At 55.6% G+C, this 18919-nt stretch overlaps 1 protein-coding gene across 2 annotated transcripts in view; it reads right to left on the bottom strand.

Moving 5' to 3' along the window:
- BCR (BCR activator of RhoGEF and GTPase) overlaps positions 1-18919 on the bottom strand; it is a 107740-nt gene that overhangs the window by 39714 nt on the left and 49107 nt on the right. For both annotated transcript variants that reach the window (XM_057492309.1, XM_057492310.1), the window contains exons 2-4: positions 9706-9872; positions 1597-1701; positions 1032-1217 (exon numbers count right to left, since the gene is read on the bottom strand). In XM_057492309.1, the coding sequence (XP_057348292.1) occupies positions 1032-1217; positions 1597-1701; positions 9706-9872 (458 nt within the window). The remainder of the gene's footprint in view (positions 1-1031; positions 1218-1596; positions 1702-9705; positions 9873-18919) is intronic.

Below are 18919 nucleotides of genomic sequence, written 5' to 3' on the forward strand. Positions count from 1 at the left end.
GGGGACCATGTTCTGGGTACTTGGAGGGGGTCCTTTTGGGAACTGTTATTCTGTCATCCTGCAAAAATGCCCCCAAAGGCATTTTTTGAGATTCTGTTTTTGGAGACAGACAAACCAGGGTTACAGTCCAGGCAAGTGACCTACCAATCCTCAGCCTCCCCACCTGCACGGTGATGAGGAAGGGCCTCGCCTTACAGGGCTGCCCAGCTCAGGTGAGACGGGGCACCCGCGGGTCCCCAGTGCTCCTGATCAGAGCCGAGCCCCATACTGCAAGGCTGGAGGTCCCCGCTCCCCATCACAAACTGCCCCTCCCCAGCACTTCTCCAGCCTGTCCAGGGAACCAGTCCTGACTCAGACGCGGTGGGAGGCTGTCACTCCCGAAGTCTTTGGACTTCGGTATGCCTCTGGCTCTGGAAGCAGCAGCTGACAGGAGCCGAGAGCATTTTCCCTGCTTCCTCTCCAAGGCCCTCCTTTGGGACCAGAGGGCACTTCCCCAGCGCCTGTATTTTTACTGACCCAGTTTCCTCCTCCCCACCCTTCTTTAAACAAATTCTCCAAGTGATTCAAGATCCTTTCATTCCGGTGACTGCAAACATGAAGTAAAGTGTAACACCCCTTCTCTGTTCCCATCTGCACTTGCCCCCCCAGGCTCCACCCACGCCCATCTCCTGTGCCTCGGATGGGAATCCTGCTCTCCCGGGAGGCAGCACCGGCCCCACAGGGACCCTCCAGGGCAGAGGCCACTCTGCAGTCTGCAAACCTCGAGCAGAGCTGAGCAGAGCTGAGCAGAGCTGGAAAGGACCCAGCAGCATAAGCAGGGGCAGGTCTTATGCTGGGGTCCAGGGTGAATGCTGCGCCTGCTCCAGACCTGCCCCTGGCATCTGAAGTAGCGAGACACACCCCGACTCTTCCTTGCCACTGTCACCTTGGCATCCAGAGAGCCTCTGACAGCACGCGCCCACCAGCTGAGGCAGAGGGTTGGAACTGGAAGCCCCAGGGTGGCTGCCGTGCACGTGCTCCGAGCCACTCACCAGCTTCTGGAAGAGGTCGCCCACACGCTGCTGGTGGCCCCACTGCTGTACGCGGGGGGACAGCCCATCGTAGAACTCCTTGTGGATCTCATAGAGCTCAGGCACTTTGAAGAAGATGGTCTCGATCTGCTGGCTTGTCAGCACCGGCTGAGAGGTGGTGGCAGCAGCCTTCAAAGGCTTCATGGGCTGGGAGAAGGCACAGGTGACAGTTGAAGTAACACAGGAGGGAGGGCTCTCCATCTGTCAGGTGCATGGTATGACCAGAGCCCATTGTGGCTATGTGATACATGTGCTTCTATTTCTGAATTCCATCGAAAATAAAAACTTAAAGCTAAACTTGGTTTGGCACCTGTCTCATGCCAGCACCCACCACCCTTTGGTGGCACCGCAGAGGTGGAATGTTCTCACTGTCTCATGGGTATCTCAGTGACTCCAGGAAGGGCGGGCTGCCCTCACGCTCTGACATTGGCCTGGGACCTGGGCCGTGTGAGCAGAGAGCTCCCCCACCCTGGCCCTGCCCTGTGCCCCCACCCCCGCCCCGTCCTGCCCGCTACACCCTCCTCACCAGCAGCAGTGCCTCCAGGTGGCTCAGGTAAGTCTCCTCGCTCGCCAGGATTCCAGACAGGACCCATTTCCTCATCTCCAAGCCCTTTTCCAAGTCCAGCTCACTCTGCAGGAGACACAGATGCAAGTCAGCCCCTGGGGATGAGGCCCGAGGGGACCCCTCTCAGAGAAGAAGGCCGGCCTGAGGACGTGCCTCTGGAGAGGGCTCCACGTGGGTGTGAAGGGAGGCACGGGAGCCTCAGCACCTGCCTGTGGTCACAGCAAATCAGAGGGTCATCCAGCAAAGCCGAGGGCCACCCTTGACCTTGACACTGGGACACAGAAGGTCTGGAGCTGAGCAGGATAGGCAATGCCTCCCTCCCTCCTCGCCTGTGACCAAGGCCTGGCTGCCCAGAAGAGGCAGGGCCAAGGGGGCGCAGGGCCCCACTAGGTGGCCACTGCCACCCCTTCCACCATCACCCACTTTTTGCCTGGTGCCCACCTGGCCCTTGGACTGACCTAGGCCTTTGACCCACTGGGCCCAGGGGTGGAGCTCAGGGCTGCTGTCACTTGATTAAGTGGAACCACATGCCTCTTGCTCTGTCCTTTGAACCTGCTCTTCCAACCCTTTGGCAGAGACCCTCTAATAAGGTCCCCTTCCCGTCAACACCCCTACCAATTGGGGGAAGCTCTGCAGCCTTGGCCTCAGGGTCAGAGCTGATGCCCGCTGGTGCTGATACAGCAGGTAGAGTTTGTGCGGCTGGAAGACCATGCCAGTCCCAGTTGTGATAATGCAATGGCTGCAATGTGCCCCTGGGGCCTTGGAATGCGACTGTATTTGGAGAAAGGGTCTTTAAAGAAGCAGTTATGTTAAAATGAGGTCTCATGCAATATGACTGGCATCCTCATAAGAGGAGATTAGGTGGTCCGAGGGTATGAACTTCCAGCTGTAAAAGCAGTCAGTCCTGGGGATGTGACATATAGCATGGTGACTATACCGTACAGGATACTTAAAAACTGCTAAGAGAGCAGACTTTGAAAGTTCTCATCACAAGAAAAATAAAATTGTAAGCATGTGTGGTGACCGATGATAACTAAAATTACAGTGGTGACCATTTTGCAACATATACAAATACCCAGTTACAGTGTTCATCTGAAACTAATCTTATATGTGAATTATACTTCAACATAAAAAAACACAGATTAGGACACAGACCCATACAGAGGAAGACACAAAGAGAAGACGGCTATCTCTAATCTAGGGAGCGAGGCCTCAGGAGAAACCAACCCTGCCGACACTGTGACCGCAGACTTCCGGCCTCCAGCCTGGGAGGAAGGAATTCCCGGGCGTGAGCAGCCCCAGCCATGGTACTGTGTCAGGGCTGCCCGGGAACTAGTACAGATGATGATGCCGCAGGCACTGGACACTGCTGCATGATGGCCTGGCCACTCCCCAAGCTCCGGCCGGCCATGCCCAGAGCCCGCTTGTGCTCTCTGCACCCCCCCTGTGCTGACGGGCCTACCACAGTCCCCCGAGGTGACAGCCCTGTCTGTCCCTCCTGCTACTGGTGTCCCTGTCTGTGAGTGACCATGGCACAAGCCCACTGTGGCCACCCCGTCACTCACTCTTCCGCCCCCTCAGGAGCTCGCTGATGGGTGCAGGCTGCAGACCCTCGCTGGGGCAGGAGGACTCTCTGCTGGGTGCCGGGGCTCAGCCTGGGTCTTGTGGGTTGTTGAGCAGTTTTCTGGCTTCCACCCAAGAGATGCTGGCAGCAACGCCCCCTCCTACCCATGACTGTGACAGCCACTAATGTCTGCAGATGTCATGTCCCCTGGGGGCCAAACCCCCCCTAAGTGAGAACTGCTGGGTTCAAGGAAGGACCTGACAGACCAGCTCAGGCTTCAGGGTGTCTCTGCAGAGTCCACAATCAGGTTGCCCAGGGTGGCCCTCTGTTTCTCCCACCCTGCTGACCTTTCTACTTCCCTGGCCCAGGGGGAGGGAGACACTTGGCAGTATAGGTGGCAGACCCAAGAGAAGCCAGGCTTAGCAGGTCAGCCCCGCGGTCCCAGGCAACTGTCCCCTTGCCCTGAGCCCCAGCTACCCAGTGTAAACTGGGGAAAGGGATCCAGTCCCATGTCATACCTGACTCTTTCTGGGTCCCTGGGGCTTGCGGCACATCCTCGTTGCCCACTGGGGCCATCTAAGAAGCTTTCTCGGACCACCACTTTGCTCTGGGAACCTCCAAGTGTGCATGAGCTAGATGCATGCATGTGTATACGTGCAGACCCACAAGGATGGATGTGCACGTACCCATCTGTGTGTAGGAGAGCACCCATCAGGATCGTGGCTGACAGCCACCCAGGGGAAGGACACCCACATACCACACCACCCAGCATCCCCCTCCCTCCCTTCACCAGGGCATGCTGAGCAGCGGCTCTGTGGGCAGGAGCCTCCTGGACACACTGTGCCTGGTCTTGGAGCTTTCTGGGCCTGCCCGGTGCCTGGAACATGTGGGCACCCTATGAAGATGCACTGAGGAAACAAATCAGCAAGCGGCCCAAAGCTCCTGGCTGGGCCCTAGTTTTGGCTGCATCTTTAGGAAGCTCTGAGGACTCCTGGGACCCCTGTGTGCGGGACAAGCAGGTGCCTCCACCTAGGACTGTTGGCTTAAACTGCTGGGGCCTGAAGCGCTTCCACAGTCAACAAGTCCGCCGCCCATCAGGCACACGGTGCAGGGCCGGGGGCCCCAACACCTCCTCCCATCTCAGCCCACTGAGGTCATATCATGAATGGGGACGCAGCTCCCAGCTGACCCTGCAAGTGCTTCCCGCAGTCTGGGTGCCCTTGGGACAGGGTGGAGGTGAAGGGCAAGGCAGGCCCCTCCAGCTGCAGCCACCCACCCCCACTCCTTGTGTCCTAAGGAACAATCCTACTACTGTGCGTGCAGGGCGGCGGAGCCCCACCCAGCATGAGACGCCAGTGCGCACGGGTGGCAGCGCTGAGTCTCACTCCCACCCACACCATCTGGAAAGCTGGGAGGAAAAAGTGTTCGCAGGAAGGCGCCGAGTCAGGTTCTCCCCGTTCCGGAGGGCGTGGCCAGCAGGAGGGAACGTCTGGGCTGGGGAGCGTGTTGGGCCCGGGGAGAAGACAGGAGGAGCGGCCCCTTTCCTAGGGCTGAATCTTCTCCTCAACCTCGGAATGGTGCCAGCGGCACCAGGCAGGGGTGGCTCAGAAGCCCGCCCACTCCATCATGTGGGAGAGAGGGCAGGAGAGATGGCACTGAGACGGGAAAGCAAAGGGCAGGGCAGGGACCAGGGTTATTTATAGCCCTGCCTGTGCACCTGCCCATGCTGGGAAGGGCATGTGAATCCTGTCGGGGCCAGGGGCCAGGGAGATCACGGTGGGAGCAGGCCCGAGGAAAAGGGCAACGAGAGAACAGGAAGGCAGCAAGGGGGACAGAAGGCCTTCTACAGCCGGGGGCAGGGGGAGGCAGGGGAGGGAGTAAGGGGCACAGACCTAAGGCTGACAGGGCGGAGAGTGTGACAGTAAGGGAGGAAAAGCTGGCGGTGGTACCCAGTCAGCCATGGGGGCACCGGCAACCCAGGGGGCTAGGTGGGCAGGGTGCAAAGCCTTGGCTGCAAAGGGGTAGGCCGCTCCGGGCTGGGAGCCGGCAGCCAAAACAGCTGCCCTCTTCCTCTCTGGGCAGGGGCTGGGCCTCCATTAGCCACCACGCAGGACAGCGTCCTGGAGCCCAGCCAGCAGAGGGCAGTGGCGGGGGACTCCTGCAGCCCCCAGCCTCCGAACACAGTCAAGCCCACGGGGCAGGCGGTACATTTTCTGTGCCCTCCCCCTAGTGAAGCCACCTGGGAGGGCTCTCAGGAAAGAACAGCACAAGCTGGGCTGGCACTACACACCTGGTGTCCCCAACTCCACAGGGAGGACAGGCAAGGGCAAACACGGTCTCCATTTCAGTCAGGACCCCCAGCTGGCTGATGCAGCCAAGCTGAGCCACAGGGGTGCAGCCACACTGCCCCCGCTCCCCAGAGCAGAGCCTCCCTGGGGAAGCACAGAGGCCTGACGGGTGCACCCATGAGACATGAGCTCGTGGATGCTCAGGTAAAAGCACAAGTCAAGAGTTGTAATTTCTGTTCCAGGGTCACACTTGCTGAGCATAGGGATGGCCACCAGCAAAATAGTAAAGCAGGCCTGCTTCAAACAATCCTGAGCCAGTTTTTAGTTCCCTAGGGAAAATGCAAATCTGACTTCAGAGTTGTGGTGAGCAATGTATGCATTTACATTGTCTGCCTTCTGAATACAAAAACAAGAAACCCCCGAGTGTCTCTGAGCCCCACCTGCAGAGGCAGCACCTGGGCACAGCCACTACGCATACGCAGCAGCAGCAGCTGGACCCAGGTGCACGGGCTTTCCAGGTGCCACCTGCCCACGAGGGGCCCCAGGCTGGAGGTTCCGTCCAGCTCTGCCACTCGCTGAAGGGCTCCTGAACATGAGGCATGGGCTGTGGTCCTGTCAGACCCTCCTTTTGGAGGCCCAGTGTCTCTGGCCCTGCCCCTTGGCTAGTACCCTGGGGACTGGGTCCAGCAGGTCACTGTGGGGACCAAAGTCACACTGCATGTCACAAAGCATAGAGCCTGCTGGGCAGGGGCCACTTGACCATGTCAGCTCCCCTCTCGGGGCCTTGCCTACAAACGAACGGGTGGGACACTGCCAGGACACTTGAGGACCCCAGAAAGGACTGACCAGGCAGACCGTGAGCCCTTCGCCTCCCCTAGTCCCAGGATGACAGCTGGGGGTGATATCTGGACCCCCACACCTTTCCCTGATGCCTCTCCAAGCAGGTCACTTGCTAGCCTGCAGCTCTGGCCCAGCCTCCCGGGAGTGCCCACCACACTGCCTTGCTCCCTCTGGGTGCAGTGCCAGCTTCGCCCTCCCAGGGGAGAGGGGCAGTGGCTGCTGCAACGGCCTGCACAGAGACTACCCTTCTTCCAGTGACTCCAAGAGGCTTGCTAACACGCATACTTGCTTGGCCTTGAAGAGATGGGAGGATGTGTGCCTGCTGGCCCTTGCCTAGGACAACCTGTCCTCTCTTGGGGCTTCTCCTGGGGTAGCAGTCATGGCTCAAGGGGGAAATGCAGACACCTTGGTCAAGACCAGAGGCACCTCTAAGCATGTCCAGAGATGAAGAATGTCATGGACCCTCAGGGCTGGGAGGGAGCCTTGGTCACCACCAAGACCTGCCCGACGAGGCCACCGGAGTCCTTCCCCCAAGGGCCTGGACAAGGGGGTGCCTGGCTTCTGCCGACTCTACCTACCACTGGGGGCGGCTGTTAATGGAACAGACACACAACCCAGAGGTTCACTGAGCCTCCTCCTCGCCATGGAGTCCCCAGGAGGGTTCCTCTGGCAGCCACGCAGCCCAAAGGCCTCAAGTTTGGCACAGGGGGATGAGTGCCCTCCAGGAGGGAGGCGCGAGCAGAAAACCCCTCCCTCGAAGCTGCTTAGATCGGACACCTCAGGTCTCAAGACCACCACGCCTCCTGTGGGCTCTAGAATGTGACAGGCTTGTCTTCTTCAAACCAAAACTTGAAAACAAAAGAAGGAAAGTCTCATTTCCCAGATGCAGGGAAACCAGAGGCCAAAGCTGTACCCATGCCTGGGACTCTAAGCCCCTCGCCAGAGGGTTTCTAGAACACAACTCCACAGCCCGATCAAATTCCTGTTTTACTATTTCACACCCATTAGGATGGTTACTGTTAAAAAAAAAAAAAAAACAGAACAAGTGCTGGTGAGGATGTGGGGAAACTGTGGAGCCCTTGTGCACTGCTGGTGGGAATATGAAATGGGGCAGCCTCTGTAGAAAACAGTATATAAGGTCCTCAAAAATTTAAACATAGAATTTTCATGTGACCCAGCAATTATATATCCTTATATACCCAAAATAACTGAAAGCAGGGTCTTGAACAGGGATCTGTACCCCCATGTTGCTAGCAGCATTATTCATTGACAGCTGAAATGCAGAAGCCACCTATGTGTCCATCAACCAATGTTGATTAGCGTAATGTGGCCCATCCATACAATGGAATACCATTCACCCTTAAAAAGCAGACATTCTGAAATATGTTACAACATAGATGAACCTTGAGGAAATTATTCTTAGGGAAATGAGTCAGACACAAAAAGACAAATATTGTATGATTCCACTTACGGTAGCCACAGTAAGACAAAGGTGAATGGCGGCTGCCAGGGCTGGGGGGAGAGGGACTGGGGAGTTACTGTGTAATAGGTCTAGAGTTTCATGTCTATAAGATGGAAAGAGCTGCTGGGCTAGATGGTGGGGATGGCAGCACAATAATTGGCATGTATTTAATACCAATGACCTGTACACTTAAAAATGGTTAAGATGGTAATTGTTATATATATTTTAACACAATTAAAAAAAAAAAATTCCCATCTTTATCCAGACACTTCCTGACACCTGCTCTGGGCCAGGTGGTTGGCTTGGGATGGGAGACCCCAGCCCTCCAAGCACAGATGTGCAGCCTCTTGTCATGCGTATAACGTGAGAAATGTCTCTGGGTTCCGTGGGGGCCGTGGGAGGGAGTGGGCCGGATCTGGACAGTCTCCATAGCAATGCGCCCCTGAACTGGGGGCTAAAAGTGAGGATCTGAGGGCAGGAGCTCGGTGGGGGTGGACAAACCTCAGGGGGCTGGGGCCCTGGGAAAGACCAGCTGCCTTGAGTGGCCAGGGGGAGCAAGGTCATGGCTGGTGGCGACAGCCCTCAGGGATGATGGATGGACAGCCACCACCCATGCCAGGTTCTGGACTCAGACTACTCATTAGGGGCTGTGAAGACCCTTGTCTATACCAAAGGCAAGAGGCGAGGGGGTGCACCCAGAAAGGCAGGGTAGTCCAGGGAAAGACCATAAACTGAGCAATCAGGAAGGCTTACGATTGTAGTTGTATGGCCTGAGTCAGTTACTCTGCCTCTCAGAACCTCGGTTTCCTAATCTACAAAACAGTGAAACTGGACATTGGAGAAGCAGCTGCATGAGACAGGTATGTGTTACACACTGGCTTCCTTTCCCCACCTCATGTTTCAGAACAAGGAGCCTCCCAGGCCCCATGGTCCTGATCACAGAAGCATAAATAAGCAGTCCTGTAGCTAAGGCGCCAGCAGCGGAGAAGCCACTACAGCGGAAAGATGCGCTTCCAGTGCTGCCTTACAGCAACAGGCAAAGAGATTGCTTCCTCCTGTTTTCAAATCTGGGGTGGACACCCCCAGAAACAAGCTAAGGAGAAGGAGGAAGGTACCCGTGCTCAGGGGCAACAGGACCAGAAGACAGAGACGTGCAACCGCCCCGGGGACAGCGATCTCAGCCCAGGAAGGAGGGAATGCAAGAGGTCAAAGCGGTGCCTGTTCCAAGGCAGGGGACGCACACCTGGGCCCTAACGCACCTCAGAAGTGCCCTCTGAGCTGTGGGGCAGCTTAGAGCAGTGAGAACACCAGGCCAGGCCAGGCTGGCACACAGCTCACGAGGGGCCAGCACAGGAGCCTGTGGCAGCCCCAGGGCTTTGTGCCCGTGAGAAAGGGGACAGCCCGGGGGCTTCTCTGTGCCACAGGGCACCTGCTGAATGTGCCGCTGCGTACTAGCCACGTGACCTCAGGGCCTCAGTGCCGTCTGTAAAGTGAATCTGACAGCAGGATTGTTAGTGACAATGAGGCCTCAAGAGAAAGACCCTAATGGATGGAGTCATCGGCAGTGTCCCCTATGGTACCAGGGAGCAAGTCTGCAGCACAGGGCAGGAGCCCAGACACGGCCCCCACTCGCACCACCAGGGCCACTCCCCGGGTCCCGCTGGTGTACACAGTGGCATTCTACCTCCGGCTCTCTCAGCCCCAGCACATGCTGCTGCTTCCTCCATGCTCAGATCCCCAGTTCAACACAGAGCGTCCGGTGCCTCTGACTTCCAGCCATCAGCTGCTCCATCACCTACTTGCTACCGGCCCCTGACAAGCAGAGGCACTTCAGGGAGCCTCCAGGAGGAGCGCGGCAGGCCTGGAGCCGAGCCCCAGCCCCGTGTCACACCTGGCCCACCCGCCCTGAGGCTCACCGCTCTGGTGGGCTCCAGGGTGTCCCGGCTGCCCCTGGCCTTGCTGCCGAGGTGGGGTGAGGAGGAGGGCGAGTCATCAATGTAGGGCAGCCCGTCTTGGTGTTGGCGCTGCTCCTCAGCCCGGTCCGCCGTGCAGCTGTACCCGGGTGGCATCCCAAATGCTGCATCTGTGCGCAGAGAAGCAGGCTGTGTTAGAGACAGGCACGGGGAGGAGGGCCGCCTGCCCGGAGCACCCATGCCCACCTGTCCCAGCAGGCACTAGGCTGATGCTGCCTGTCACCCGAAGGCATGCACCAAGGACCTCAGTACGCTGACTCACCTTCATGACTGACGGGCCAAAGACCACAGGAAGGCCAGAGACGATACAACCCTGGGTTTTCCAATGCTGTCTGGGGCATGTCCTGGGAGTGGACTTGAGCCGTTACAGAAAGGTAGACCCCAAACGCTAGTGCCACGCTGTCAGGGATGGTCCTTGTACACCCATCCATGTGATGGCCAAGGAGCACAGGTCAGCAGGCCAGCCCAGGGAGAGGGCACTGCAGCCCCGCTCCCCGCCCCAGTCCTGTCTCTCAGCTGACTCTGAGCCCCTCTCTCACCTGGCCTGGAGGAATCCCAGGCCACCTCTACCCCAGTCTAAGTGTCCCTGTGAGGACAGAGTGGCTTATCCTACAACATGCCCCCTGTGACTGGGGACTGCCCAGGTGCAAGAGTAACACCTCCATCCTAAAGGCAGCGAAGGTAGCTGCGCCCTTCCTCTCCAGCTAAATCATAAAACCCACACCCCTTGGCCTGTCACTGTTCCCAGAATGTTCTAATCCAGCAGACTCCTCACAAGGATGTCAACCCACAAGCCTCCAAGCCTCAGTGGTCAGTTTTCTGCTCCTTTCAAAGGGCGTCTTCACAGCCCGTGGGAATCCCGAGGTCTTCCTGGTTGGGTTAGGTCACTTTCCCCAAGACTCACCTGTAGGCAGACCCGCCCAAATGTCCCCACCACAGGTGGCCTCTGTGGCACTCATTCGCTAGTTTACAACTTCCTCTGCTAAGCACATCCAGGCCAGGTGGGCACAGGGGCACCCACAGGCTTCTGGAGCCAATCCAGAAATTCCAGAGAGGGACCGTTTTTAGTTCTTCCCACGTGGCAGCCAAGAGGAGCTGTGCCTGGAATAACCAGATGGTCACCTCAGGCTACAACCTCCACCTGAGTCCCAGCTTCCTCACACACCGCTGCCCCGCCCACGTTCTCCACCTGTGTCCCAGCAGGTCACACGCCCTCTACCTGGCGACCTTAGTCCTGGCTACATGTCAGCGTCACCTGGGAAGCTTCAAAAACGTTAATGTAGCCAGCCCAGCACGATCAAGCAAATCAGACTCTCAGGGATGCTGGGGCCCTGGTAGCTGTGAAGGCTTCCCAGGGGATTCCAGCAGGCAGCCTGGGCTGAGACCCACTGCACTACCCCGACAGGGTGTCTGGCCCTGAGCTGGCTGCCACAGTGACCCACACCGTGTGCCCAGTGTCAGCACACAGGTGCCGACCACTAAGGCCAGGCCAGGTTCTGTTGGATGTGTGTGTCCCCAGGAGGGTCCCAGCAGAGGCTAGTTCTGGGTTCAGAGTAGAAGATGGGGTAAGGGGATCTCAAGAGCTGGGTGGGCTCCTACCGAGTCCCCCAACAAGCTGCAGAGAAGGACCCTGACCCCCTTAAGCCACGGGCCATCAAGGGGGCTCCGTGTACCACTATCACTGTGTTGGTTGTCAATGCTCAGCCCTACTGGCCTTTGTCCCTAGAAGGATGGAGGTCAGGGCCAAGTTTTACCTCCTTCTCCCAAGATTTTTCAAAGCCAGCCATCTGGCCATCACTCAGGATCCCCGAGGACAGCCAGGGTAAAAAACACAAAGCCCTCTTCATGCAGAACTGTGACGCTGCATCCTGCCCAAAAACTGGGTCTGACTGCAGCTACCACATCCCTTTGGGAAATCACAGATTTAAAAAATAGAGTAGGACAAACAGAGGTCTTCCTGTCCGCTCAACACACACAGGGCGAACCCTCTGTCACAGCAGACCCCACTGGAAACCTGCCCACCAGGGGAGCTGCTTCCAAAGGCAGCCCGGGCCCCACGGCAAGGCTTCAGCTGCCAGCCATCTTCCTTCCGGGGAGCCTCACTGGTTTCCCTGGGCCCCAGGCGTCTCTGCTCCACTTCTGCACCCCAGGGTGCCCCTCCAGGTGGGGTGCGTGGTTCTGAGGGCCATGGGTGAATTCCTCAGAAGCAAGGTTCTGGTCCTCCAGGGTTTACTACCTACCCGTGAGGGTTAGTGCAGGTCACATGAGCCGTCCACCACACAGTTTTCCTGACTTTAAAATCAGGCACCTGAACAGGACAATCATTAGAGGCCCACTCAACTCTAGCATGAGCCTGTCAGTCATTCTCAGGGTGGGAGGCCTTGCCCTCTGACTCCTGACCCCACCTCCTCTAAAGTTCCCTCATGCTGCTCCCCACTCTTCCCCTGGACCTGGCTTTCACATCCACTCAGAATTCGTAGCATACACACGTCTCTCTCTAAGGAACTTTAAACTGCTTTTTTGTTTTTAAAACAATCTTTTAACAAGTCAACATATTCTTCAGCACCTGTTAGAGCAGCCTTTATCCCAGTGCCACCACCTGATTTCCAGGCCTGTGACTACTCTGAGCTCATGTCCAAGGTCAAAGCAACACCCAGGAAGAACTTCAGGGTCTGACTCGGAGCCCCAGGGCTCACTCCAGAAGTGCGCCGAGTTCACATTTGTGAGAAAACACACTGGCTTAGCAACATCCTGGCTAAAACCCAGGGCAGAAGCAAGGACCCAGCGAGGGTTAGCTGCCCAGTGTCAAGCACGACCACTGATGCCAATGTGGATACTTCACTTCCACCAAGTGAGCCTAAGGGACCAGGTTTCACAGGCAGACCCAAGTGAGCACCTGGACCCGCCATTTCCCACTCTGCTCACACTTCTTCAAACTCCTGTCTCAGAACTGATGCTTTTAAGTCTGGGTCCCTGATGACCAGGTGGCCTGCTGCATTCTGAGGGCTTCAGCTCACTGTCCCAGCTAATCCAGGCGCTTGTGCTGATACAAAGGTGATGGGGGCGGGGAGGAATGCCTTTCATTTCCTTGTCCCTCATTCTGTGTGGCACACAGGGACCCGCCTGTGTCTCTCACTGCAGCTTGTCCCATCTGAGGTCCCCACACCGCCTCTTGAGCATGAACTGTATTAACGGGGGATTGTGGAAGCTGCCATCTCCCAAGAACCAGAGCAAAGCTAGAAGCCTTGCTCTCCCTTCCTCTACCGGGAACACCCAGTGGGGAGACCTCTCTGGGCCTGTCACCTCACAGGACTGGGGGCCTGGTGGCCGCAGCAGCTGGGCACTTCCTGCAGTTCCCCTAAAGCTGAAACCAAACACAGGAAAGCAGCAGTGGGGTGGGGGCCTGGGACCCCACAGCTACAGGAGGCTCCTGGGATGAGGGCAGAGCCACTGAAGAGCTAACGAGCGGGGGTGGGAGGGCAGACATCTGCTGGCTTTGGATAGAAAGGAGATGTACGCCGTGACATTCAGTGAAGTCAGAAATCCCCTCCTCTCCAGGCAAGCTGCTTTAGCAGCATCCCAGAGCCCTGCAAATCTAAAATCTCATCTTTGATGCAAGAAAAAATGACTTCCACCCCCAAAAGTAGGAGGAATAAGTCCTGGTTAGGGAGTGGTCCCAGTCAGTCCAGGTCACGGGACTTATAACACCTTAATGACAACACTGGTTTAAAAAAAAAATCCTTCAAAAAAATTAAACATATAATTACTATATGATCCAGCAATTCCACTTCTGGGTATATGCTCAAAAGAATTGAAATCAGGTACTTGAGTGGCTAATTGCATACCCACGCTCATAGCAGCACTATTCAGCATAGCCAGATGGTGGACGCAGCCCAAGTGTCCATGGAGGGATGAATGGATAAATAAAATGTGGTCCATCCATCCAATGGAATATTACTCAGCCTTAAAAAGGAAGGGCATTCTGACAAGCTACAACACGATGGACCTTGAGGATGGGCCAGACACAAAAGGCCAAATTTACTGTAGGATTCTACTTATATGAGGCATGTGGAGTAGTCAGGTTCACAGCCACAGAAGGTAGAACAGTGGGTGCCAGGAGCTGGGGGAGGGAAAATGGGGAGTTACTGTTGAATGGGGACAGAGTTTCAGCTTTGCAAGATGACAAAGTTCTGGAGATGGATGGCAGTGATGGCTGTACAATTCAAATGGGCTTAATGCCAATGACTACACTTAAAAGTAGTGAAAATGTTCTATTTTATGTTAACAACATACCACAGGCACAAATTCCTAAGGTTCCTGCAGCCAGTGCAATGCTTGACTGGCTGTGTCAGGGAGGGCATAAGGGGGCTTCCCTGCACCCACATGCACAGACCCCAAACTTCCCAGCAGTATGCTCCTTGAGTTGATGACAGCAGGCTGGGTGATGGGCACCAAGTTTCATTTTATTCTTCTGAGTATTTATTTAATAATGGCAATAATAAAGGAAAGCCTTGTGCATGCTAAAGAACCCAGACCAGTCAAACTGGCACAGCCACTGTTTCTAGCAGCCACATGTGGTTATGAACCATCCTTCTCTTACAGTTCACCCATCACCTTTTCCGGCTGCTTCCCTGCCCACCCAGGCTGGATGAGATCCCTGCTGGCTGATTTCCTGAGGGTGAGAGGAGAACCAGCCCATCACAGGTCACACCCAGTGCTGGAGCAGGACACCTCAGGGGTGACAGCACGCCTGGGCCTGAAGCCCGGGGGCTGCTGCCCTCCCTGCTCTCAGAGAGTTAGGCATCTGCCTTCAAAGCACAAGCTGCCCTCAGATCAGCCTCAGTCCTATGAGGCCCCAACAGCCAGCCTGTCTGTCTGTTCTCCTAGCCTTGGTTCAAACAGCTCCAGCAGCTTTCAACAGCCCACCTCCCTTTCTTGCTTCTGCATATCACAGCACATGCACCTCTCCGAGGCCTCTGCCAGGCCCAGCGGGGACCCCTGCTGCAAAAGCTCCCATGACATGCATGCAGAACCAAGCTTGGGCCACCAGCCACATGTCTCCTCGTAGCAGCCAAGCCAGGGAGGACCTTCCCAGACCCAGTATGCTTGCAGGGTGCCCAGATCCTGCCTTCAGTTGCCTGGATGCCACCAGATGTTCAGGGAGGGCTCCAGGATCTCTGCTCCTGTACCGCCCTCTGGCCAACACCCCCGAGTGAGAGCTGGAGTGAGCCTTCAGGAGGAACAAAGGCTATGCCCTCAGCCCTCCCCACCCAGAACAGAGAGGAGAACAGGAGAGGGCCAGGGGAGCGGCTTTAGGATACACACACAGGGTCAGGAGAAAGGGGATGGGACATGGGGAACTTGGGTGGGGATGGCAGGAACTCAGGAATACCATTGGCAGGGTGGTCTCCTGTCCCTGTTTACACTGTCAGCAGATGGCTGGGCTGTATTTACTTACAAAGGTAAAAGCGGATCAAACACCATCTTCCTTCTGGTGGCTAGGCCAGCTGCGGTGGGGAGGTCTCTGCAGAGGCACGTATGGGGCCCCCACCCCATCATATCTGGAGAAGCCTCTTTCCCCGTCTCCTCCCCTCCTCTTCACCCTGCACCCTCTCCTAGGTCACAGGCAAATGACAGAGTGGTGATGGCGCTGCAGGACTGGTTACTTTTACAGATAGCAGCTTGCATCCTTTGGGGGGCCTGCCAGGTAGGCATCACCCCTCCAGGATAGAGGCCCAGAAAACTGCAGCTGAGACAGAGAAGTTCAGGTCTTATTGAAGGGCCCACCGGTTGGAGCTGGCTCTGCACCCCACACTCATACACAGTCTCCAGCCTTCCCCCCACTGCCGCCCTGTGCAATTCTCTCTGCAGGATGGACCTCAGGTCCTGGGGCTCAGCCTCCGAGGGTGGCTCCTTCCCAGGGCAGCAGGACCCTGCATGCAGTCAGGGAATAGCTGCTGTGCTTCGGAGAAGTGAGTTTCCCAAACAGTGGGAAAGTGTCAAATCTTTGACATAGCAAGTAGGTATTTTTGCAAATTACCCTCTACCTTTTGCCGGGAACCTCCTCTGGGCTGGATATGCTGATCACACACATGTCATCTCCTTGAACCCGCCCTGCCTCCCTGAGTGGGCAGGAACTTCTGGATGCCCATTTTTCAGACAAGGGAACCGAGTCTCTGAGAGAGGAACAGATAGAGAGCCTGACACGCCCAGGTCCACCTATGTGAACTGCCCATTCTGTCACCTTCCGCCACTTTTCAAAGAGAAGACACTTCTAAATGGGGAGGCTGATATCCATACGACCCAGCAATTCCCCTCTTAGGTACGTAACTAAGACTGAGAGTAAGTGTTCAACCCAAAACTTGTGCCAGAACATTCAAGCAGCATTATTCACAACAGCCGAAAGGTGAAACAACTCCAATGTCTATCAACAGATGAATGGATAACAAACTGTAGGATATCTAAACAATGGACTATTACCTGGCCTTAACACAGAATGAAGCTCTCACATGTATGAACCTCAAAAAACTACAGAGCAAAGAAGCCAGAAACAAAAGACCACATATTGCTTGATTCCATTTACATGCAATGTCCAGAATAGACTCATGCACAGAGGCAGAAAGGAAATACTGTGTATGGGGCCTCCTTATCGGGGGCTGGGAGTGTTTTGGAACTGTAAACAGAAGTGCAGGTTGCACATTATGAATATAATCAATGCTACTGAATTGTTCATTTTTAAATGTCTAGTTTTCTGTTAAGTAATTTCACCGAAAAAACAAAATATCCCCAAACCCAAGATCTCTTTTCCTGTCTGAACCAGGAAGCCCAAAACATACTCCAGCTGCTTCCTGAAGATGAAGAGCATCATTTTGGACAGATGCCAGTCCTGCCTGCCACAAGCATCCGGGGCAGCCAGTGGGCACTGCTGTCCGTTCTGGGGCCATCTGCTCGGTCTTGGCGGTTTTCTGCTCTCCCCTCCCCCATCAGGCTGGCAACTGTCTTTTCTTCCACCTAAACCAAGTGGGTCAAAATTCTTTGTAAACAAGACTCCCCCATCCAGTTAGCCACTGCACCCCAGTGAGAGGCCCATCGTCAGAACCTCTGGTTTTGTGAGGGGCACAGGGAGCACCTCCGGATCCTGGGGGCTGCTCAGCCCTCCCTCACGCTGCTACCTGCCAGTGACATCGCCAGGCCAGCAGGGAAAGTCCCAGCTTCCCAGGCAGATGTCACAGTCCAGACCAGCATGTGGCACACAGAAGGCCCTGAGGCTAGTCAAGTCCCCACGACAGACTGGAAAATGCTATACGGGAAGGGCCTGAACCTGCCCACCCGGCCTGACAGGCAGGCAGCCCTAAGTGCCCCAAAAGAGGCTAAGCTCTCTGGGAGGAAGTAGGCTGACCAATACAACAGTTCTCGCAGCTCTTCCTACTCGGGGTTTGGGTTCCAGCTACCTGGAGGCTGAATCACCAGAAGGTCAACTTTGCGGGGACTTTTAGCACTAAAGACTGAGTGCCCCAGAGCGGGCAGACAAGGACCCCCAGTCAGTGCCCAGAAGCTGGTAAAGGAGCTGCTTCTGTCTCCAAGGACCCACCTGGGCCTAAAGCTCCTAGATTCTTGGGGAGGGAATAGCATTAATGCTCTGGCCTAGGGCTGGGACCAGCTGGTGCCAGGGCGGGGCAGGCAGCCGCTAGAACACCAGCTGGAAAGAGCGCCCTCGGCCACCAGATGGTGTAACTGTTACTCTTGGGCACCACTCTGACTCTGCAACAACAGGATTCAGAAAGATTTCTTAGAGGCCTTTGGCCTCAATCAAAAGAATGTATTTATTGAGCAGCCAATATTCAGCCAAGATGTACAGTACTCGATTCACATGGGATACCATGCTGGGCACATGACGGCAAGCACCAGAGACCCAGCCCCAACCCCCAGGAGCCAGCAGAACCCCAGGAATCACAGGACATGTGCCTCATGGCAAGGCCTCCAACAGGGGACAGCCAGACCCTCAGGCAGGGCAGCAGAGACCATCTCCCCAGCAAGTGACCCCAGAGCCAAGCTAGTGGGGTGAGTGTGGCAGACAATGCCCCTCCACTCCAGGAACAAAGGTGGGAAGGACACTATGTAGTGGGTGAATGGTGGCCCCCAAACCACAAAATGGAATATGACACAGCCTTAAAAAGAAGTTCTGTAATGTGCAACAACATGCATGAACCTTGAGGATATTGTGCCAAGTGAAATAAGCCAGTCACAGAAAGACAAATACTTCGTGATTCCATTTATATGAATACATTAGTTTGCTAGGCCACAGACCGAGTGGCTTAAACTACAGGTATCTATTTCCTCACAGTTCTGGATTCCAGAAGCCCGAGATCAGGACGCCTGCATGGTCAGGTTCTGGCGAGAGCTCTTTTCCTGGCTTGCAGATGGACGTGTTCTTGCTGTGTGCGCCCACGGCACTGCCCTGGTGCATGTTCATGGAGAGAGAGCACTGGCTCTCTGGTGTCTCTCTCTATAGGGGCACTAACCCCATGGTGAGGGCCCCACCCTCATGACCCTCTCTCCCAAAGGCCCCATCTACAGTATCACATTGGGAGCCAGGGCTTCAACACATGGATTTTGGTGGGGACACAGAAACACTCAGTCCAGGGCCTAAGAGGGCTCTAGAACAGGCAGATTCACAGAGACAGAAAGTAGAGTGGGGGCTGAGGAGGGAGGGCAGGGAGTTACCACTCATTGGGTAGAATCTGTGTTTGGGTCAACTAAAAATTCTGGAGATGGATGATGTGGTGGCTGCACAACAATGTGAATGCACTTAATGCCACTGAGCTGTACACTTACAAATGCTTTAACACAGTAAATTGCATGTTATGTGTATTTTTAACTTAAACTAATAATCAGCCAGGTTTGGAAATTTAAACAAAGTACAGTGTTATGGGCTGAATTCTGTCCCCCAGAAACTTCCATGTTGAAATCCTAACCCCACTATATCTGAATGTGACCTTATTTGGAGATAGGGTATTTACCAAGATAAAATGAGGTCACTAGGTTGGGCCCTAATCCAAACAACCACGTCCTTGTTAAAAAAAGGGAAATCTGGAGCTAGGCTGGCACGCGGAGAGAATGCCACATGAACATGAAGACAGCCACCCACGGGCCAACG

The sequence above is a fragment of the Manis pentadactyla genome, chromosome 14, assembly GCF_030020395.1.
Source record: "Manis pentadactyla isolate mManPen7 chromosome 14, mManPen7.hap1, whole genome shotgun sequence".
Classification (NCBI taxonomy): Eukaryota; Metazoa; Chordata; class Mammalia; order Pholidota; family Manidae; genus Manis; species Manis pentadactyla.